Below are 23,613 nucleotides of genomic sequence, written 5' to 3'. Positions count from 1 at the left end.
TGACAAACGACACCTCCCTTAGTCATAAATTATGCTAATGTTGAGCTTAATGTATCCCTCTCTGCTGGGGGGTGTACATGGGTCACCCGGTCATTACTGGCTGTAATGGAAGATCTTTCTTCCCAGTAACATGAGCTCTGTATTTTTTACTGCATGCCTCTGTATACGTTATTTTTAGGACTGACTACGCTCTCACTTCCCTATTCATCATGCAGGGCCAATACTGGCCAAAATGCATGAGAGCCCTGCATTGTGCATGACTGAATGGTTGAAGATTTAACTATACGTTATACCGGGCCAAGCTCTTCTTGCAGCAGAAGCTCCCTTCTGGGTTTGTAACCGTCATTATGAAGGCGCTTAAAGCACTACTCTCCGTTTAGTGAATAGACCCAAACGTCTGTCAGGTCCGTCAGCTTGTGAAGTTATATTTGTGTAAGGCCAGTCTCGGCGCTGTCACTTTGTGTATGCGCGCCGTCTCCCTCTCCGTGTTTACATTTGCACAAGCACTCCCTGTTGCACATTCGCACTCTCTTTCTCTGCAGTGAATGTCGGCCGCAGTCTCGGGCTGCTCGATAAATAGGCGGCTTTGTATAAACACCATTTGGACGGCAGTGAGGGAAGTCTCGCAGTACAGTATGTCTCTCGGGGCCATGAGGTCTCCAGCAGTGTGGCAGCTGTCCCCACACACTGTAGGCCTCGCTGTGATTTAGCTGCATCCCCTTCTTCCTCTGCCTCGGACTTCATCCTTTCGCCGTCTTCATCAGCAGTCCCTACCCGGGGTGTCTCTATGTTTAGGCGATCAGGGTGTCTGTCTTATTGTGCCCGTCTTTCCAAAGTAAATCTCTGTCTCTCTCTTATGAACACGCCTGTCTGGGCTGCTCCCTCCCCCTCTCTGTCTCTCTCCACCCTGCAGTCACATCCTGCAGTCTCTGTGTCTCTCCTGCTGCTGTCTCCGGGGTCTGTTCCTGCTGATATTTGGAGGTGCTGTATGTGACCTGTCTCCCGCAGAGGGGGGCCCGAAGCCTGTGCGGACCCTTTCCTAAAAGAGACCCCCCCCCAAAAGCCGCCCCCGCCAGCTGTGTGTCTGCCCCGGGCCCCGCAAAGCTGTGCCCAGGCCCATGCTGACTGTCTGTGGATCTCACTGCCTGGCTGTCTCCCCCAGTTGTGTGTCCTCCGCTCCCAGGCCTGATTGATCTGTCTCTGGATTGCCGCTCCTAGCTGCCCGTGGGATCTGTCTCCGGCTGTCTCTTGACCGCTCATGTCGTACCACAGAGCTGATTAGACTACTCGTCTCTCCCACTCTCTGGATGTCTCTTCCTGCTGTCAGGAGGCCTGAGATCTCCGGGGACCGAGAAGCTGGTAAGTGCCTTATTGAGTGATCATGTAATAATACAAATAATATAACCCCATCGTGCCCACCCTTCCCTAGGCATGTAACATATCCCAGCGTGGCCACATCCACACCATAAACTGCATGTTGTTCATCTGTCATTAATACCTGATCATCGCACCCCTGTAATACGAGGGCCTCTGTGTGTATGTGTGTGTTTTAGGATATATTACTATTGATGCTACCCTTAAAAAAAAAAAAAAACTTCCCTTATTCATAGGATCCCATCCCCCACTGTGCTCTCAAAAGCATTCACAACTGTATCCCATATGTCTCAGCCCCATCTGCAGCACACCCACCGGAGATGGGACATATCAGGGAAATCTGATGTCATACAGAGTTGGGGTTTGTGTGACTTCATGCTAGCTCGGATGTGTTAAGGTTGAAAAAAAAGCTGCCAGTATGTGTGGTATTTGTGGTATGCTTTTAGAGATTTGTGATATGTGGCCAGTAGTTTCAAGTATGGGTCAGTTGTGAGGATCTTCCTATATAAGATACAGGACACGAAGTAGCTTCTCAGCACAAGTGGTAGAGGTTAATGCTGGGGGGGATTTAAACATGAATGGGATAGGCATTAGGCTAACCCGAATCTACAACAGACCAAAAACTGGTGGACCGGATGGGCTGAATGGTTTTTATTTGCCGTCAAATTCTATGTTTCTCTAAACATTCTGGAGAAGTCTTTTAACATATACATTTTTGTGACCATCATACACAGCATGTGCTTAGAAGTTCTCCCATTACTCTGTATGACCTCACACCACACCCTTTAACCTCGCCTTTTGCTTTGACTTTATTTTAATCCGCACATTCTTTCATTTTACACCCTACATCGCTCCATGTAAACTTCATTGCCATCTTGGTACCTGTGTGATACACTAACGCTCCATCTTGCTCCATATATCTCCTGTGTATTCTTCTTCTTGTTCCCGTATTACCGTGTAGTACCAGAACCTAGCCGTGTAGCGGACGTGTATTAACGTAGTCAAGGTCCGCCGTCGGTTGGCTTCAATCTCCCACGTTTCGACATGTAAAGGGCCCCCAGCCCTGTGCTGTGGCTGGCGTTGTTGACATTGGTGCCCTGGGGCAGCACTTCTCGGTGTGTTTCCTTGGGCGCTGCGATTGACACATTATACCTCGTACGCGCAGAAGGGGCACTTATGTCTTATAGACTGCCACGAGTGCAGGGGGAAAAAAGCTGCTGGGCCCTTGTGGACTTTGGGCTCTGTCGGTGTTTCTTCCATTGATTTGCAGTTGATTCCTATTGATCCTTTAAAATCATATGCTGTGATTTGTATAACTGCTTCTAACAACTGTTGCTCTGTATAACCTCTGCATATAATGCCTATGTTACATTGTAGAACCTTTCCTATCACTCTGTATAAGCTATATCTGCTTCTTTTTATTCCTTGCAGCCAATCGGGTGTGATTACATGACTAGTATTTCTGTCTGTCATTCTCTTCTCACCAGGTGAATAAGGTTGCTTAGCCCCCCATTGTACGTTGTGTATATACCCCAGTGTATCGGGTCATCTCATCACTCCCTATGCACACTTTTTGTGTTTCCGACAATATTTGTAATTTATTTTGGTCTAAACTGGGTATTAATTTTTAATGTAATGGAACCGAATGTCACGGTTTTCTTGCCGCGTTAGATATGCGGGAATGGTTTTGAGACCTTAAAAACATAGCGTTCTATGGATCAAGCGCTAGGATAAAGCTTGGTTTGATAAAGTGTGTAGAGGAACATCTGTCGCTGGAATCTGCTGTGACCCAGATTGTCCTGTTTACGAAGGTTGGATGCCACAATGTGTCCTTTTCGCACTTGTAATCATAGAAATATGTCGTTGCAATGAAACAAATGAATCATAAGTGAGATAACTTTCAATGCTGTGATGGGAGGTGGTCAGGGAGAGGATCGGCAGCTGCTCTCTGCTTCTTGCACAAAGGCCTTTTCATGTTGTGGGACGATGACATTTTCACATGACGAGAGACAACCTCAGGATATCCCAGAGCGGGAGCGCACGAGCTTCCTGCCCCTCTCAGGCATGGCATCACTAGTTACGGTGACAGGCTTGCTGTGGAATCCACGGTCAGTGAGTCACCCGTATATATGATTGTACCCAAATTGGCACAACCAGTGCCTCCCTGTCTACTGACAGACACTTCCGCTATTAATGGAATGAAAAAAGGCGCTCTTAAGAAGAGATCTCAACATCCATCGCCTCATCATCATCATCAACGAAGAATGCATATTAAAGCACGTTAATTACCTCTAGAGGAACCATGCTTCTGTGTTTGGGTGATTAATGCCGCGAATCAGTGGAACGAAGTGCTCCCTTTAAATAAATGCATGTGCACGGGGGGGCCTTGTTAGACCCCACAAGGAGCTCTCCCTGAGCCGGCTGGTTTTGGGTATGCCATGTGGCTTCAGGTATCAGCGATTGTGTTCGGGGGACGCACTGAACACATTCTGCAGAATCCCTTCATACATTAGCACACAAAAACCAAAGTGCATATGATGGCTGGGGTGTCCCTTTTAGTATATTTATTTTATCTGTATATGTCAGTTTCAGTTGCTTTCGTGCAAGTATATGGTGTTAAGAAATGAGATGATATTACTGTCCCTGCTTCACTAAAGGAAGTAATGTGGAATGAAATAAGGGACGTGTCTGAATGTTTTAATGTATACGGGTTACATTTTGTTGTGTTTTTTGTGTATGTAGCACCCTGATGTTTGGCAGCTTCCTCCTTGTGGTGTCACTGTGGCATACATAATAGCGGTGTTATTGTAGCTTTCCAGTAGATCTGATGTGACGGCTTCCTTGTACCCGTGTCACTCTGGGACTCATTCCAGTTGCAGTGTTGCTGTAACCCTAGAAATGGGAAATGCTGGAAATGTAATGCTGTGTGAATCGTATTCGTACTGTAAAATACGAAGTAATATGCCTTCCGAAAGATTGCGAGCAGGGCTCTCTCCACCTAATGTATCGTTTTGTCTTAGTCTGTCAATTCTCGTCTTGTCATACCCCTTGAATATATGTATTGTATTAAGCGCTGTGTAAATTGTTGGCGCTATATAAATAAAAGATGATAATAATAAAAGGACAAGTTAACATCAAACTCAAAATGATTCATTCAGTCTTTAAGAATAGTAGATTTTTTTTGATGAGTCGGAGACCAAGAAAGTGGTGCAATCGCTATGGTAACGAATGGAGTGTGGTTGCACTAGTTTTACAACTGTTTATAACCTTTATGCTTATCTCTGTTCTTTATCAGTAGTTAGTAGTATATGTAACCATCAGTTAGCAGTATTATGTCAGCTCCTACTGTTACAATCTCTTTGCCCCATAGAAACTTGTAGATGTTCAAGTCTGTGCTGCTCTGATACATTCAGCTTTATTTTGCTGTAATAAGTTTCTCTCCCTGATATGAGTCGTATTGATGGAACACTCTCGGCATTATTATTATCATCTTTTATTATCTTGCAGCGCTTAATACAATACATAAATTCAAGGGGTATGACAAGACGAGAATTGACAGACTAAGACAAACCGATACATTAGGTGGAGAGAGCCAAGCTTACAATCTTAAGGGAATGGGGTGACAAACATAAGGCACAGAGAAAGGGTGAGAGGTAGTGTGGAGGTATCAGTGACGGGTGAGAGGTAGTGTGGGGGGTATAAGGCACAGAGAAAGGCTGAGAGGTAGTGTGGAGGTATCAGTGACGGGTGAGAGGTAGTGTGGGGGGTATAAGGCACAGAGAAAGGCTGAGAGGTAGTGTGGAGGTATCAGTGACGGGTGAGAGGTAGTGTGGGGGGTATAAGGCACAGAGAAAGGGTGAGAGGTAGTGTGGAGGTATCAGTGACGGGTGAGAGGTAGTGTGGGGGGTATAAGGCACAGAGAAAGGGTGAGAGGTAGTGTGGAGGTATCAGTGACGGGTGAGAGGTAGTGTGTGGGGTATAAGGCACAGAGAAAGGCTGAGAGGTAGTGTGGAGGTATCAGTGACGGGTGAGAGGTAGTGTGGGGGGTATAAGGCACAGAGAAAGGGTGAGAGGTAGTGTGGAGGTATCAGTGACGGGTGAGAGGTAGTGTGGGGGGTATAAGGCACAGAGAAAGGGTGAGAGGTAGTGTGGAGGTATCAGTGACGGGTGAGAGGTAGTGTGGGGGGTATAAGGCACAGAGAAAGGCTGAGAGGTAGTGTGGTGGTTGTGTGAATGACAAGGAGGTTCTAGCAGCTAAGGTGGTATGCTTCTCTGAAGAAGTAGGTTTTGAGATGTTTGTTGAATGTTTAAAATGTGTTTTCCAACGCCAATAAAAATACATCCAGTAGCATACATGCCTCTGTCCTTCTTTATTAGGGACTAATCACCCTTTTGAGCAAATGGCCTCCATAGCAAGCAGCAGACCTCTGTAGCATAATCTCTGAACCGCTGCAAAGAACCCAAAAGGGAACTTAAACATGCATGGGATGTGCATAATATATCCTGAATCTAACACAAGGGCTGATTAAGGTTTGAGTCTTACGTCAGGAAAAATGGGCAGACTACATGAGCCAAATAGTCTTTATCTGATGCCAAAAGTTAGGTAAAGAAACCCGTTTGGAATGGTAGGACTGGGGGCTCAGCTCTAGGGCAGCAGCTCCTATAAATACATTGCTGTTAGCGACTAACTATTTGTGAACTTGCACTGAAAATGCTGATATGAGTAGCTTCTGCTGCGATGGGAGCTTGGCTGACCCTGTATAGTACATAGTTTTCCACCTTAACAATTGAACTATTCATTATGCAGGGCCAGCTCACCATTCTTGCAAGAGCGATTTACCACGGATTGAAGTTAACAACGCATAGTGAATTCAGTGAGTTGGAAACCACAACTCTCACGCAAACCCCCACTTTAGTGAATAAACCATATCGAATGGTCTCTTCCTTCATTTTTGCGGTTTCAGTTCTCATTTGCTCATTGGCAAATCAACCAGGATAGACTATTCCTGAAATGCGGTGAACTTTATTCATTCTAATGCAGTATCCAGTATTTTTTTGTTGTTATTGCTTGAATCATAAACTGCACAAAACCTTGTGTTGTTGAAGCATGATGACTTAATTTGTGGAAATGGTGCAGTCTTTGGGGTCTATTCACTAAATGGTGAGTCATAAATGACTTGTGGTATAAAAAAATGATCTCGCTACTTTAATTATGCATTGTAAAGGGCTGACTGGCAAGTATCTCCTGAATAAAATGCTGAGCTGTCCCTTCAGAATGTATAGTTCATCTCACCACAACTTATGCTAAACCGTATATTTTTTGGAAAGTACATGGTAACCTTTTTTTCATCATCATTTTGGATAAAAAGAGGGTATTTTGTTACTGTCGACATTCAAGCCCATAACGCCATAAGGTTCGATTAATGAATTGTTTCTAAATGAATAAAATCTACTTATCTAATATCCTAATTTTATCTATACCTGTAATATTATTTATTTTAATGATGAATCATTATAGTGAAACTAACAAATTATTTATCTGGGTTTATTTGCAAGTAGAATAGCAAGACTTGTGCTTACATGGATTTTGTATGCGTCTCCCTAGACAAACGGCAAAATGTTTTAAATAAATGATATACATATATTAGAAAAAACACATCTCACACCAAATGTATAAGGAAAATGGATTGAAGAAGTGTGGGAAGAGAAAGGACTTAAACCACATCTTCTGTAGGGCTTCAGTTACCTAATTCCTTGGTCTACTGGTGAGATAGTAGCTATCACTTATTACTTTTATTGCAGGTTTTTGTATGCGTGTGTGTATGTATTGTGGTATGTTCCGAGCAGAGATTTTTAAACCAGGCTTGAGGAGACATTATCTCACTCAGATATCACCTTACACCGACAAGCATTTGAAGATTCATATGTCTTTTCTGAGTCACATTGTCAGCCGCAGTCGGAGTGACTATTGTGCTGTGATGTTTATCCTTTCTTGGTTGATGCGGGGTGGGACACTTTCTATGAACTGCTTGTCAGTTCCTCCCGTGCCTTCAATGTCTTAATACGGGACAGGCTGTCTGGCTATGCTTTGCTATGGGGTGTGACATGCAAGGCCCCTTTTATAAGTGGACATTTAGATCAAAGGCACGATTTCTTATGTCAGTGATGAACAGGAACCATATGCTAAAACTGCAAAACTGGTACAATTTCATTATTTTTTTCAATAGGGTTCTTCAGTACATAAAACAATACGTGAAGAAGAGAGGATATCATGGGAACAAATGACTTTTTCTATTTTATAAGGTTCATGTATTCCAAGTAAACATCACATTGTTCATCGGTTAAATGAATATGATGCGTTAGTGTGATGATTTTTACACTATGATCAGTGAACTAAATAAATACTATTGCCAGATATCTGTTATGTTTTTCTTTACTGTCCAAAATATTTTTTTTGGTTATGCTGCATATAATCAAGGCAACACGAGAATGCCCAAAATATCGCTTGTTCTAACTACTCGCACAACCTCATTCTTCTCAATTTTCCACCACCTAATTTAGAACATCACTTCCACTTGCATTTCTATTATAGTCATACCTGTAGACCCCAACCACTTTTTTTATCGCTTTCATTTCATGTTCCTCAACGCATAATCTTCAGTTAATTCTTTTCTCTATATTGGACAGTTTTGACTCTGAAAATGATTGGTTGCTAGGGTAATAATATACTGTGTCTTCAAGCTACGTAGAGCCATAGTGGATGAGAGATTTTTCTATTCTGTATAACATTGTTTAAGGTAAAGTTTACCTGCAGCAGTTAAGTGAATAATGACCAAAGGTTGCCCATGTGTTTACGGGAGGATGAAGAACATAGATCATTGCGTCTGTGCAGATTTTCACATGCTGTAAACAGACATAGTATGCCTACTGCAGGGACTCCCGGCTTGGTATATGCTTAATGTGCAGACCATCTACAGTCTCCCCTGCTTCTTTGCATAACAAGGGAGTTGCTATAAGTCGTCTGATCAAATACCCTCGAACAGGGCAGGATGGATCCCTGGAGCCACGAGACTGCCGTAAATAGTTGGCCAGGAGCCTGCAGGGCACCTCCATGAAACCTATTATTCACAAGCAAGGGTGTCCTCTTTCCAGTTTGCCTTCAGTCTTGTTAAGTAATGATAGGGTTGTTCAAGTGTACGGTCTAACTTAAAAGACACAAAGGTCCTTAGTAGGTTTTACAAAAGTTGACAGTCAAGTTTCTCTCTCATTGTGTCGGAGGAGGCTGAGATGCCTATATTAGCATATAAATGTATATATGTGCATTCTCTATCCATAAGTCACAATGACGGTAGTATTTTTGGTTGCTCATTGCATTTGTGCCGCAATAACTTTGTTGTAAATAATCTAACATTTTCAGATTTAAAGTTCTACTGTTTACATTCAATTTATAAACAAAACAAGAACAACATGTTTGTAAATATTTTCTTTATTCTCGTCAAGTTTAATTCCAGTTTCCAATTTAAGATAATAAAACGTTTCAATGATTTAAAGCAAATATTGGGCCATTTGTTTTGCTTATTTTTTTCCTGCAATTAAACATGTACAATTTCCATATTGTATATTGAAAAAAAACCCACAACATATGGATAGTTTTTTGTGCCTCCATTATTGAATTTGAAGTTTTATTTTTAATCAAAGACCAACTATACTCATTATAAAAAGTCAAAGTAGAACGTAATCCATTTCCTAAGCGATATTTAAATCTGAACGGATTACTCATATACGTCAAGGAGAAACTAGGACAGTCATTAAGCAAATGTGTTTTGTTTTTCATTGTTAACATATAACAGTGCTACACGGATATGAATATGATGGCGTTGATACTATTATTGTTTCATATAGCGGAAACGAGGTGAGGAGGACCCCGGCTCAAACGAGCTTACAATCTAGAAGGAGTTAGGGTGAATTACCCAGGAGGTAAAAGTGCCGGTGTTAAGGACGGACCAGCCACATTGACTTTCTTGGTTGTTCCTCCAGTCCCATGTCATCTTTTATATATATTTAACCCCTTAATGACAAAGCCTGTACATGTTCGGGCTCAAAATGCATTGTTTTCAATGAGTTTAGGGACCGCCCATTGTCCTTAAGGGGTTAAGAATGAATGAACGTAGCAGGTATGTGACATGGAGGTGAACGTTCTCACTGCAGATGGTGTGAGTCGGGATCTTGGCAGAAGGCCTCACCCTCACACCTGATTGGGGAAGCTCCCATTGCAAACCTGCCTGGTGATATTTTGGCAAAAATTTTCAAAGGTTTTCAGGTATGTTCTCTAGCATTTTCTTCATGCTACATATAGATTGAGAAATGGTATGAACGACATCTATTCACAATGTTGGCACCACTCTGGTAATTGAGTACTGCAAACACTTTTCAGGATAAGGACACCCTGCTCATTCACAGCTTTACATGTAATAAAGTAAATCCCACAATAATGACTGACAATTTTAATCCTCCTCCGTTTTATTCAGTTATTTTTTTGATTGCCTTGCCCCTCGCACATTGTTTTAATTCACCTTGATTGTGATGCACAGGGGTTATCACGGATGAAATATTAATGTATCTACCTTCAGAAATGGGTTTAATAATATTGAAGACATGGGAAAAAATAAAATAAATACAAGCACCCACCTGAGGTAGATGCCACAGTTGCCCTACTTCTCCTTTATCTGAACTGAACTCTATGGTAGGGAAATACTGCTATGGAAAACGGTGGGGGTATTTTCGGCACATGCGCATGGGAGGCTGAATAGACACAAACCTGCAGCATTCGGTGAACGAGTGCTGGAGCTGACTGGTGATAAGTATATCACATGCAGGGCAATGTGTTCAACCAAACATAAATGGAAATTTATAGGGAGCTCTCATATACGGTAAAGTGCATATGATGACTGGGGTGTCCCTTTAACAGAAGTGAGCTTTCTCCAGGTTTGGAGCTTTTTGGATCAGTGCTCTGAAGAACATTGGCAGTAAAAGTGAATAAACCTATGTTTACAGATCTTACGATAGAGAATTAATCAGAACAATACTCTGCAGCCCTGCCTGTAGAAACCACTAAAGGGACAGTGCAGAAGAATTCTTGGTATTAAGTCAATCCTTGGTTTTTGGCTTTAAATGAAGCATTGCACCTTCCTTGTTGCCCAGCTTTGAATTGATATTGTTAATTCTGGATTTAAGTGTAAATAGACCAGTGGTACGGCAGGAGTTGTTAAAGTATAGCTCCCCTACGACATGAATGATTTAAGGAGGAAATGCTCATCAGATCGCTGGCGGTTGATTAGTAATTACAAGAGAGACAACAGCTTGTCTGGCGGGAGAGTGGTTAATGTCCTTGCTTCCTCTTTCGGTTTCCGTGTATTGTCCAAGCTGGAGCTGATAGGGTTAATTTAAGAGGTATGTGGAGGGCGAGGCCAGTGCAGGATGTGCAAAGAATGGCCAGAGGGCTTTGTGTGTATTATTTATAAACCCGAGTATCAACATACGACTCTGTGTCCTACTTACAGAAGATCTGAGCTCCGCTCTACCCGTTCTCTGGCTTCATTGAAATATATTTGTATATGTATTTTTATTTTTTAGATTTGTGTAGATTGAAATAAACGTAATTCCGGACAGACGGCCTTTTTTGACACGGAACCAGAAATTCAGAGTGTTCCCTTCACATACGGATAAAAACAATAACACACTAAAACATTAAACTGTGCGATATGTAAGTGCATTCAATGCGAGTAGCTATTTCGAATAATTTCTGTGCCCGGCCCCCACCTTATGCATCTCTCAATGTTTAAATAACTTTCTTTATAGACACCTGGAAACATGTCATTGGTGTGTGTGTGTGTATGTGTGTATATATATATATATATATATATATATATATATATATATATATATATATATATATATATATAGTTTTTGTTTGGGGGGGGTTACTTAATTTAGTGGGTAAATTTACCAAGCCATAGAGAGTGTCTCTGCAAAATGCGTTATTGTGTATTTATTTACATAGATTTTGTGCCCTTGAAAATGTCATTTTGTAAACTTGAATTGTATGGCGCTATATTCAGCTTTTTCTGTCCTTGCTTATTGTGAAGACTGGCGAGATTGCCAGATTATTGAAAAATAATTTGTGTAATGTATCTAGGTATTAAGTATTATTGTAATGTTTTAAAATCTGCCACCTTTTTTAACCCCTTAAGGACAATAGGGGTTTTTACTCGTAGTATATTGCGGGACAATGGCTATTTTAACATTTTTCGGTGTTCCTGTTTAGCTGTGATTTTCTTCTTTCTCATTTCGTGCTCCCACACATATTATATATTGTTTTTTTCAGGACAAACAGGGCTTTCTTTAGATACCATTAATTTTATCATATCATCTAATTTACTATAAAAAAATGATAAAATATGGGGATTTTTTGTTAAAAAATTACTTTTTCTCACTTTTTAAACAAAAAACTTTTACTCATCTGCAAAAACGAATGAAAAAACCTGCTAAATAGATTCTACTATTTGTCCTGAGTTTAGAAATACCCAATGTTTTTATGTTTTTTTTGCTTTTTTCTGCACGTTATGGGGCAATAAGTACAGGTAGCGTTTTGCTATTTCAAAACCTTTTTTTCCAAATCTGGTAATTCTTCCCCCCATGTACCATTTCGGGTATCTTTGAAGCCGGCCAATGCAATTTACCCCATCAAGTCATATATTTTTGAAAACTAGACACCCCAAGGTATTTCACATGCTGGTAATTTAACCCTTTCCATGCACTAATTTTACCACCAGCCTTTGTGAAACTTTATGGTAGTAAATTTTTTGTATTTTTTTCACACACGTTGTACTTCAGGTCTAAATTTATCGCTCCTGGTATATGTCCGTGTCACACAACACCCCAATATGTGTTCAGTAACATCTCCTGAGCGCAGTGATACCCCACATGCATGGGTTTGTTGGGTTATTTGGGAGGTAAAAGGCCGCCTTTGTGAGGTGTGTATTTTTTCGCCATTTAGACATCTGATCCTACTGCCCCCATGTCCCATATTTGGGACACCTTTGAACCCGGCCAATTCAATTTATCCCATCCACTCATGCATTTTTTAATACGAGACACCCTATGGGCATTTGTAATGCCAATATTTTAACTCTTTCCATGCTGGAATTTTTGTAAAGATAAAGAATTTTAGGACTTGCTTATTAATTTTTTTTTTTTTTTTTTGGTGACAGTGGGGATTTTTATATGTTACCATATTATTTTTATTTTTTTTAAACATTTTTAAAAATTTTAAAAAAAAATTTTTTTTTTTTTTTTTTTACTAATCACTCATTAGTGAGCTGGGCTCCATTGACCTTGCATGGTTGGATGCAGTACCTGCATTCAACCTGCAGGAGGAGCTCGAGAGTTCACAAGAGGGTCTGGATAGACCCTCTATGAACTCATTTCTATTGTTGATGCCATCCTGTGAATGACGGCAACGTCATTTACAGGATGGCACTTGTGGTTGCTCCTCGGAGCAATTACAAGGCGATCGGGGTAGGGGGGTAGTGTTGCTGATATGCCTCGATATCGAGGCATGTCAGTAACACCATTTATGCTTAGGAAGCGATTCAGATCGCTTCCTAAGCTTTTTTAGCCGGGCGCCGCCGCGATCTTTCATGATCGGTGCGGCGGCGGCCATTTTTCTTCCGGGGAGGGCTGCCGAGGGCTGCCCTCCCCGGATCCACGGTCAGCCTCACTTGGGAGGCTTCCGTGGATGCTGCAAAGCCGCCGATCGCGGCGAAAACGCCGCGATCGCGGCGATGCAGCTATTTAACGGCAGCCCGTACATGTACGGGCATTGTCGTTAACCCGTTGCACGGCAACCCCGTACATGTACGGGGATTGTCGTTAAGGGGTTAAATGTAGAAGTACTACTGATAAAAAAAAAAAAAAAAAATAAGAATCGAGCTGCTGAGGACACAGGATTGTTGTAGCAGTATGTATTTCATAGTCCTGAGAGTAAATTACATGCTTCAGCTAAGAGCAAAAGGCTAAATGAAGCTGATGTAATATTGTGGCCTGGCTCAACACTCAGAGGTTTAGGTATGGTTCATAAGCAGATTTTTGCCATGTTTTTTACTAAATAATTGAATCAACTATATGTACATGTTTTGGGCTACTGCAGTTTTTTTTCAAAATGATCCCATTTCCCATGCGCAGACAATTGTTTCTCCTTAGGTTATTTTACATTATGGTATTATTCTACTCTTTATTATTATTCACTTATACACTTTATGAGCATATTAAGTTGCTTTAATACTTGACGTGTCAATTGATGTTGGTGCTCTCATTATGTTCAATTAATGATTTAATTGTTTGTAATTCCCTTTTCCAACTTATTTTTGTTGTACAAATCTATGTAGACTATCGGAATTAGATCATTTTAGGTCACATCTTGATATTTGTCCCCCATGAGGTTGGAAGACGTACATCCATAGAGCTCAATATGTACAAGCGCAGGATTTTGGAGACATCAGTAGTATTGTAGGAGTCATAGTTACATAGTACATCAGGTTGAAAAAAAAGACCTAAGTCCATCAAGTTCAAACCTTCTACCTGACCTTCCTACTCTTGATCCAAAAGAAGGCAAAAAACCCTAATTAAGGCCATTTGGTTTTTAAGATTTGTCCAATACTGACTATATAGATGAGTGTGATTCCACCCCCGTGAATGTTCTGGTTTGCATTTGCTACATATGATTCCTTTACATCAGCTGTTATTCTCCAAATTCAGTAATGCATACCTGCCAAGTGCCCCTCTTAAAGAGGGACACTCCCTTTTTTGACCCCAAATCTTTCTGTCGCTCGTTTCTCCCCTTTATGTACCTCTTTTCTAGGAGCTAAGAATATTTGGTGGTCATGAGCAGGCCTTGACTGGCTGGCTGGGTGCAGGATGAGCCACGTGCCGACGGCCCCCCGTACTCCCCCTGATCTGCTGCTACAACCGCAGATCGAGTGTTACAGCGAGTGGCCGCTGGCTCAATATGCCCGGCCACACAAGCCCTAGAGGTCACAATGATGTAAACATGCTAAATGCCCTTCCGAGTTACATAAATCACTGTCAATATGTCACGTAAAGCCCTGCCCCCCTAACAACGCCATTTCAAATGTTAGGAAGTATGAATGAAAACAAAAGGATCTGAATAAACAGGACTACTAATGAGACAACATCTTGCTGCCAGTTTCAAAGGATTAAGAAAAAGGTGAATCCAGTATCAATTGTAATGTTCCAACACTGTTCTGGTGATGGCTTGTGCGATACATCTAATCCAATTCATCTGGTGCAGAAACAAAATAACCGGACAAGCACTGCTAGTGTGAATGTATATGTATCCCAAAACAAAATGTTTATCCAGTCGGCTGTGGAGTAATACCGGCAATACAACGTATGAAAACTAGTGCCGCAATTCATGTGAAATGTAGAGTACGTTGGTTAGATGGCTGCACACAATTAATTCAGGGTCATTCTCTGCTTGGAGACAGGCACAGTTGATTTTATCAGATGATTGCATGCAGATTTTGAATTCTTGTAGGAAAAAGCTGATCACAAGACTTGGAAAAGCTTTTACGGCTACCAATTTCCATTTGAATTTACCAGTTAAACGCCACCTGATTTTCCATTTGCAAGTACAGCTTGGCTCGGTTTCCCTCATTCCTTCTGAGTGTGAGGAAGTTCTCAGATGACTTCTGAATCACAATACAGTGTGCTCAAATCAGTCATGGTACTGGGTCAGCATGGAAGAATTGCTTCCCTTCCTTGATGTTACAAGGAAGAAGAGCCATGTTTTATTTAAACATAAAAAGTACCATTAGCATCTTTCTGATCTGCTGATCAAGCACTATCAGCAGTGCTTGCTGCAGGGAAGTATCGTCTCCTTCCCTCTAATTATCAATATTTCCTCTATCCCATGGTCAAGAGTCCATTTGTTACGTATAATACTCCAAGTAAGCAATGGCTAAATTACATATTATATATCATATCATTTTTATGTCATGTGGTTAAGTAAGGACAGAGGAACGAACAAGACCTTCACATAAAAAAGAGCTAAAAAGCTATGTTTACATAGATTATAGGCCCTGGATACTGTAGTGTCTCTTATTATGTAGAATCGTTTGAATTAAACCTAGATTATGTCAAACTGTATGGCCATTTGTTGCACAGCCCACCACTACTTCAAAGTACCCCAACTTGGGGTCAAAGTACCCCTTGCCTAGAATAATAATTAGCAATAAGTAGTAGCAGCAGCAACCCGGGAATCTGAATGTGTGTGTTCTTTGTGGTTCTTAGGTTGCGCTCCCCTGGTGTCCAGAGAAGGCTTTAATTTGAGTCTCCTTGGGTTAAAATGCAGTTCAGTCCTCTGATTCAGATCCTTGATTAGCAATACAACCATGAAAATTAGATGGCACTAATGGGCCAAACTTGGGGTACTTTGACATAGTGTCGGGATAAGCAATATATGGTCATATGGCGTATGTATATGTACAATTTTAAGGGATGACATTTAGGTTGTACACTAAACGTTCTCATCCCACAGGTGTCCCCCCTCTGACAAAGAACCGCCTGCACTTCTTCTGATGGGACACGGAGTGCCGCCATGTCCGAGGTGGGGGGTGGCGGCGGGCGCCGCCGCCTGGTGGATGAAGACTTCACGCTGCAGGTATATCCTGGTAGCATCTCACATGATGTCATCTACTGCCCAGTTCCCGCCCGATGGCACACAACAGCTGCTGATGTCATCGACGCCCTCATTGCGGCACTGCGCTTGGATCGGGCCAAGTTCTACGTGCTGGCGGAGGTGAAAGAGTTCGGTGGAGAGGAATGGATCCTTAACCCTACTGACTGCCCTGTTCAACGCATGATGCTGTGGCCTAGACTTGCGTTAGAGGCTCGTGGGTCTGGAGAGGACTACAGATTCCTCCTGAGGGAGAAGAATATTGATGGCTCTATCCACTATGGGAGCCTCCACTCCTGGTTGAAAGTGACGGAGGAGCGCAGGCGCATGGTAGAAAGAGGTTTCTTTCCCCAGCAACAGGGACCCGAGTGTGAAGACCTGTGTGGGCTACCAGATCTTAGTGAGAGGGCTTTGCTGGAGACGCTTAAAACACGTTTTCGCCAAGAGAAAATCTATACCTATGTGGGGACCATTCTGGTTGCAGTTAATCCATTCCGTTTTTTGCCCATTTACAATCCCAAGTATGTGAAGATGTATGATAACCGAAGATTAGGGGAACGAGAGCCTCACATCTATGCAGTGGCAGATGCTGCCTACCACACAATGCTTAGGCGTCAGCGTAATCAGTGCATTGTCATCTCTGGAGAGACTGGCTCTGGCAAGACCCAAAGTACCAATTTCCTCATCCACCATCTGACGGCACTGAGTCAAAAAGGATATGCCAGTGGAGTAGAGCAGATCATACTAGGGGCTGGCCCAGTGCTTGAGGTGAGAGCAAAAGTTTGGCGATCATGCAATATTAAGGGTCGTCATATAAACTGCAATTTCAACCATCTTATTAACGGGGAATTGTTAAAACAGTTGAGTATATTACTGACATTACTTTATCATGCATTAAACATGAAATTACACTGTAGATGAAGTTTTGTGAAAGAGGTAGCTACGACAGACATAATAATAATAACATAATACATTTTTTGACCTCCAATTTCTCTGAGATGTAGAAGGGTATTGCTACTGATTCAAATTATCAGAGATGTTAAGTAATTATCATTTGTAAGAAGAAAGGGGTTATTTTAATTCAGTGTACTATCGCGTCATCCTATTATTTCTTCTTCTTATATCTCCCTTCCTATTCGTTTGGTGTATGACATTCAGGCTTTTGGAAATGCCAAGACTTCACAAAACAACAATTCCAGCCGCTTTGGAAAGTTCATCCAAGTCAACTATCATGAAACAGGGACTGTGCGCGGGTGAGTGCATTGAGCGTTTTCATTTTCATGGACTGTTTTTTTTCTTCCTATATGAATAGGTTACGCTGTTGTTAATAATGATGGTGCCTTTTAAATCAGCCATTGTCGTATGACCATTCTTGTCTTCTCAGAGCTTATGTTGAGAAATACCTTTTGGAAAAGTCAAGGCTGGTTTATCAGGAGCAGCTAGAGAGGTAATTGGAACCCTTGCCATCTTAGTAAATAATTGTTTATTTGATGTAGACCTCCAGGCAAGAAAGATGTTACGAAAGGAGAATGTATTTTGCACGGCCTTTGTTCTACATTTAGTTCGGTTGATGTATTTAACTTTATTTTGTAAAATATTAGCCCTTGACGCAACTACTCCAAAGACTAACTTAACACTTTAAAGACACAGGCTATTTTACACCCTAGTTTGCCTTTGTCTCGTTTAGTGTACCTGTGCAAGTTTTTCAGGGAAAGTAGGGGTTTATTTTTAACCATACCTGCATGTATGACTTAGGCCGAGACCGGCCATCTGGCACTCTGGGCAAATGCTCAGTGGGCCCTGGCCAACAGTGCTCCAATAAAGCACGCAGCTGGGCATATCAAGCCGTTGGCTGCACCTATGTCACAGGCATGACAAGTCCTGTAGGGTAGGGAGCCACTGCGGAAAAATATAAAAAGCAGCCATTTATCAGGCCGTGAGTCATGGAATGACCAGCAATTTTTTTATGAAATATTACAGCCAGAAATGCCCAAATAGGTTTGTAAATGTAAGAGCACAGCCATAAATTCCTTGGTGGCAATGCCCTTGTGCCACTTTGCACTTCTGTTTTGGAAGTAGATGTGATATCAGCCTGGGACAAATTCAGAAGACTGCATAGGCTAAAATGAACTAATGGGAGCCCTATGCCAGCTGGAGGAATACATACCTCAGGACACAACTGAATCGGCATATAGGTTTATGTAACTGTTGTACATTTTATATTTTATTATTCTAAATTGTCTACACAATACTCTACAGGAATTACCATGTCTTCTACTATCTGCTGGCTGGAGCCAGCGAGGAGGAAAAGTCAGAATTTCACCTAGAGCGTCCTGAAAACTATCACTACTTGAACCAGGTGAGACATAGACAACGATATACTAGATGTAAATTGGTAGCATTGGCACATTGCCAAAGGCCCTGCATAAAGAGTACCTTTTAGAGTCATTGTCGGGCTCATTGTATGGTTCTAGTACGTAGAAAGCGCTAAGGTAAATTGAAAGTTGCTGCTCTACATCCAACAATGTGTTTTGCTCATGCATTTTTAGAGAATACGGAAGCCACGTAGGCAGAGCTGGGGAGAAAGTGATTGTGAAGATGAAATTGTGAGTATTATGTCACCATGTTATATGTTAAGCCTTTGAATTTTGTTAAGGCAGTGTAATGCTTTTTTAGAATGCGTAGGCTTTATATAAGTGCTTGTGTATATATTTTACCTAAGTATGACCAGTATTTAAATAATCTGTTTTCCTTCTCTCACAGAGGGTGAGGGGAGGGATGCTGGTTTTTATGGTGAAAGAGATTTATATGTTTTTGACAACTAAGCCAAAGAAGAAACACCAGGCGCCCTTGTTCATGTATTCCTACTATGTCAGCCCTACGAAGATAAACATGCAATTCTGCCCTTGTTGTGCACCGTGCTTTGTTATTATTTATGCTGTGTGCAGTGCTGCTGTAGGTTTTTTTTTTTTAACTGTGAGACTGTTGTGCGTTGCAGGACTCCTTGGGAGGGGAAGGTGAGGATCTGAGACATGATTTTGAACGTTTGCAGTTGGCAATGGAAATGGTCGGGTTTCTGGCAGCCACACGAAAACAGTGAGTAAGCCAACTAGGAGGTACCGTTGAGTTTGGGAGAAGAGTAGCGCAATTTCCTCCCAATAACACAATATTATTGCTGTGACATCCTGGTTTTGTATTTTTATCATACATTTGGTCACTTTCCTGCTATTACTTCCTATGATTTTATGATTGTGAGCCTATATAAGCTCTTCTGTAATTTCTGAGCAGATCATAAAATGCAGTGTAGATGGGGCCTTATAGTACCTTTTTGTTTATTGTATTCTCTCCTTCGTGCTGGACAGTTCCTCTCCATATTTAATTTTTTTTCCTGTTTATTCTTCTACAGGATTGTGTCTCTCCTGTCTGCGATCCTTCACCTTGGAAACATCCAGTACAAAAGAAAGACCTATCGTGATGAATCCATTGATATTTCAAACCCTGAGGCGCTGAGCATAGTCTCCGAGCTGTTGAAGGTAATGGCGGCTTACAGTTCTGCAGAGGGAAAAGATGCCAAGTCTCTACCAGAAATGAATTCTTTACGATAGTTTAAGAATGTGACAGCTGATAAAAATGGCTTAGCCCACCCAGGCTGCCATATTATCTGCAAACAATAAATCCATATACACTAGTTTTTGGCTTTTTATATTTGTTATAGTTATGCTTTGCATCTTTCCCAAAGTATTGAATTTCCATAACATATTAATGTCTACTGCCTCTGTTGGATGATGTTTAATAAATTTGCAATCTCTTCCAAATGGCCACATTCCAGTTTTAAAGGAGTTACACCCTGAAATGCAGTGCTTAAACACTTTTTATAATGTATATGTATGTACACACACACACTTACTTACTTTCATGCCTGGACAGAACCTATGCTTCAGACTGAATAATGTGTTGTTTTTAATTGGGTTTATACACATAGTTTCCATAAGTCCCTAGTACTGACTATGCAAAGCAAAATATCTTAATGGGGCTCCTAGTGTTACCGATTTAATACAGTTTTAAAAACCATAATCCAAACTGGTGGGAAATGTGTAGTAATATGTTCTGTAAGCTTACTGTTGTATTATTATTTGATGAAACTATGCAAGAGAAGTAGGTTGGGAAGGGCTGATAATGGAGTTGGCAGGGGCAAGCTGTTTTGAATACTTCTAAATCAGATACATTGACAAATTGACCGGATCCTTTCAGTGATCCGGTTGTGGATTTTTATGCAGTGTGTTTTGGAAAAAGTGTTTTTTAAAACAGGATTCCGTATTGTGTATTGAGGGTATTGTCCATGTTTTGAAGTGGTGGTATTGGTAGGCCATTTGTTTGGACTTGAACCCAAGCCCAGACATTGTTAGCCTGGAGCATATCCATTACTACTTACCCAAAATGCATTGAAAAAAGGAAATCTTCGTTTTGTATCGGTATATGTTATTGTGTGTGATTTTTAAATCATTTTACTGCCTCTTATTATAACAGCACTACAGAATATGCTGGTGCTATAAAAATAAATGTTACTAAGAGAAGCCTTGAGCTACTACGTAAATACTAAATCCCCATTTAAGATGGGTGCTTATGGCTGTTTCACATGGAAGGACTGCTTTGTGAAGATTAAGTGCTCTTGTTTTCCTGGGATGGCATTCAATATGTTTCACATTTACATCCCATCTGCTTGTTTCCAATGTTTTCCAGTATGGAATCATGGTTCCAGCTGGTTTCCAGTAGGGAAGGGGGGTCTTCACTTGTAAACAGCTGGCTCCCTAGTCTCATTCCTGTACATTCTCCATAGTGTGATCTCGCAACAGGCATCTAAGTGAGCCAGACACTGCCACGCAGCTTGGGGTGAGCTATTTAGGATGGAGATTAGGATCCAATGGTGAATTGTTAACCCAGTTTCTATTTGTGAAGTATTTGGGAAAGAAGAAGACAAAATAATAATAACAGGAGATATGACCCAAGACAGAAAGTACCGAGATCCACATTTCCATTGGTTTTGTGATTCTAGCATTCCTGACCATACTTTCTTAAGATTATATATGCTCATTCATTTCTCATCTTTCTTTTTGGAGATGTGATAAATATTGTTTTAAGAGTGTGTCATGTTTGCCAGCTCCTTTAACCCCTTTGTCCCCTTAGGGCATACCTGTATGTCCTTAAAATCTGTGACAAGAAGCCCATTAGGATGTACAGGTACAAACTGACTGTTATTTGTAGACCCTGCTGGGTTCTCCCGTTGCCCCCCCCCCCAGGTGGCTGATCACAATTATTGCATTGGGCAGTGCAAGGCTATGGAGCTCTGCTTGCTGATTACATTGTGATCAGCGCAAGGGATCAGGAGGAGCAGAGGGAGAAAAATAGTTTCTCCCCCTTCCAGAAATGACATCACTGACAAAAAAAATTCCAAAGGCATTTCGAAGTATACTGCACTGGGATACTGCGGAAAAATAGGAGAATCATTTTTTTTTTTTTTTTTAAAAGTGCCCTTCCACTATAAGTGAAAAAAATAAATAATATGTAAACCATGGATGTGGCCCTCTGGAAAAATATGTATGTGAGATGACTGTAATCAGGAGATATTGTTGAACATGAATTGGGTAAATAGAAAGAAACATTCTGCATGCACTCCAGGTTTTGCCAATGTGCTTAAGGCCGAGAATTTTGAAAGGTTTCAGTTAAATGAGTCTTTTAGGTTTTTATTTTACTAGGGATCTATATTATACCTTGCGGTTCTTCATTATGTAGACACAATCTTGCCTGAGAATATGCGGGAATAAGCAATAAAATGGCTGTCTGCATATTACCGTATTTAATGATTACTGTGTTTTTATTTTCTTGATGGTATGAATCAGACTGATGGCAAGATTAGTAAATGATTAATCAACTGCATCCTTTTCTACATTAGAGAAAATGCATTCACGAGTCCAGCGGTCAATGCACATTTGGCAAGCTCTTGGTCCCTAGTGAGCATTACCAGCACAAAACAATTAGTAAGGGGCTGAGAAACAATTCTGCGCTTTGAGCATATCAACTGAAATCCATGACATGGTTTCAAGGTACCGAGGGCTATGTTTGCTAAAGGGAGAGTTGTCAGCAAAGTAGTGTGTCTTGTCTTCATTATATATTATGGTGGTTCAACCTCTGTGAGCTGCTGCTGCAAGAGCTTACCCGGCCCTGTATAATGCATAGTTAAGCCAGTGAGCTTTATTCAGTCTCCTCATCCATTCAATTATGCATTAAGCAGGCTCAACTCAGCCCTTCTCCCGAGAGAAGCTTACAAGTGCAGGCCCTTCAGTATTAATAGTCAAGTATGGGGGCCGGAACGACTCACCTGTCAACTCTTGAGCTCCTTTCGAGCATAAAAAGGGAAAAATCAGGAGTATTCCAACAAGTAGAAGAGATTAAGGACAATCATAGTTGTTTTACATGAAAAGGAGCAGACTGTATATAAGCAAATAAACCCCCAAAGAGTGTGATGGGCTCTGTGGCCGCTGTGTGGTCATATAATACATAGGGTGTGCGAGATATATTTGTGTAGACTCCTGGTGAGTTGCAGAGCTTCATATGTAAGCTCTTTTGTTTCTGTAAGTGGAAATCATTGCTATGCACTGCTTGTTGTGCTCTCTTTACCCTTTGTACAGTTCTGTGCAATACATGATGGAGCTATATAAATAATAAAATTAGAAGAAGAACTTGGCATGTTTTTATTTCCATGTGTCTTTCTGCTTTTCAGGTGCGAGAGGAGATGCTTCTGGATGCTCTAATTACCAGGAAGACTGTCACTGTTGGAGAAAAACTTATCCTGCCATATCGGCTGCCGGAGGTGAGAAATGTATGGGTGGAAGGGAGCAAGAGCGCTTTAACTTGCTTGAAAAAGTAAAATTGGTGATTATCTGTTAGCCGAGTGGAAGCTATCAGAACGTTCTATCTGTTGACTCCCTGGACACTGAGTGTCCTTCACTTTCTGCACTTTTTTATGAATACTCATTGTTGTAGCGAAGGTGCTTATACATAATAGCAGATATCGTGTGTTTAAAGCAGGCATGTCCAAACTTTTTTCGAAGAGTGCCAGATTTGATGAAGTGAACATGTGCGAGGGCCGACCATTTTGCCTGACATTTTCTGAACCATTAAAATTAAATGCAAATTAACTATTTTATGCAAATTTTATTGAAAACGACATACCACATCTATCCCTTCCTCACTATCTCCCCTCCCTACCCCCCCTTCTCACAATCTCCCCTCTCCCTCGCTACCCCCCTTCTCACAATCTCCCCTCTCCCTCCCTACCCCCTTCTCACAATCTCCCCTCTCTCTCCCTACCCCCCTTCTCACAATCTCCCCTCTCCCTTCCTACCCCCCCCTTCTCACAATCTCCCCTCTCCCTCCCTACCCCCCCTTCTCACAATCTCCCCTCTTCCTCCCTACCCCTCCTTCTC

At 41.5% G+C, this 23,613-nt stretch overlaps 1 protein-coding gene across 4 annotated transcripts in view; it reads left to right on the top strand.

The window, feature by feature from the left end:
* Positions 1-408: 408 nt before the first annotated feature.
* The window catches only part of MYO9A (myosin IXA), a 58,210-nt gene continuing 35,005 nt past the window's right edge, over positions 409-23,613 (top strand). For 2 of the 4 annotated variants that reach the window (XM_053465003.1, XM_053465000.1), the window contains exons 1-9: positions 409-1,359; positions 15,992-16,897; positions 17,288-17,382; positions 17,514-17,576; positions 18,389-18,488; positions 18,679-18,735; positions 19,128-19,225; positions 19,536-19,662; positions 22,908-22,997. In XM_053465003.1, the coding sequence (XP_053320978.1) occupies positions 16,052-16,897; positions 17,288-17,382; positions 17,514-17,576; positions 18,389-18,488; positions 18,679-18,735; positions 19,128-19,225; positions 19,536-19,662; positions 22,908-22,997 (1,476 nt within the window). In that variant the 5' untranslated portion in view covers positions 409-1,359; positions 15,992-16,051. The remainder of the gene's footprint in view (positions 1,360-15,991; positions 16,898-17,287; positions 17,383-17,513; positions 17,577-18,388; positions 18,489-18,678; positions 18,736-19,127; positions 19,226-19,535; positions 19,663-22,907; positions 22,998-23,613) is intronic. The other 2 variants (XM_053465002.1, XM_053465001.1) reach the window with 1 other exon arrangement.

This window comes from Spea bombifrons, chromosome 4 (genome assembly GCF_027358695.1).
Source record: "Spea bombifrons isolate aSpeBom1 chromosome 4, aSpeBom1.2.pri, whole genome shotgun sequence".
In the NCBI taxonomy this organism is placed as follows: domain Eukaryota; kingdom Metazoa; phylum Chordata; class Amphibia; order Anura; family Pelobatidae; genus Spea; species Spea bombifrons.
Note: the sequence above shows the minus strand (reverse complement) of the source record. Positions and strands in the feature narration are given on the sequence as shown.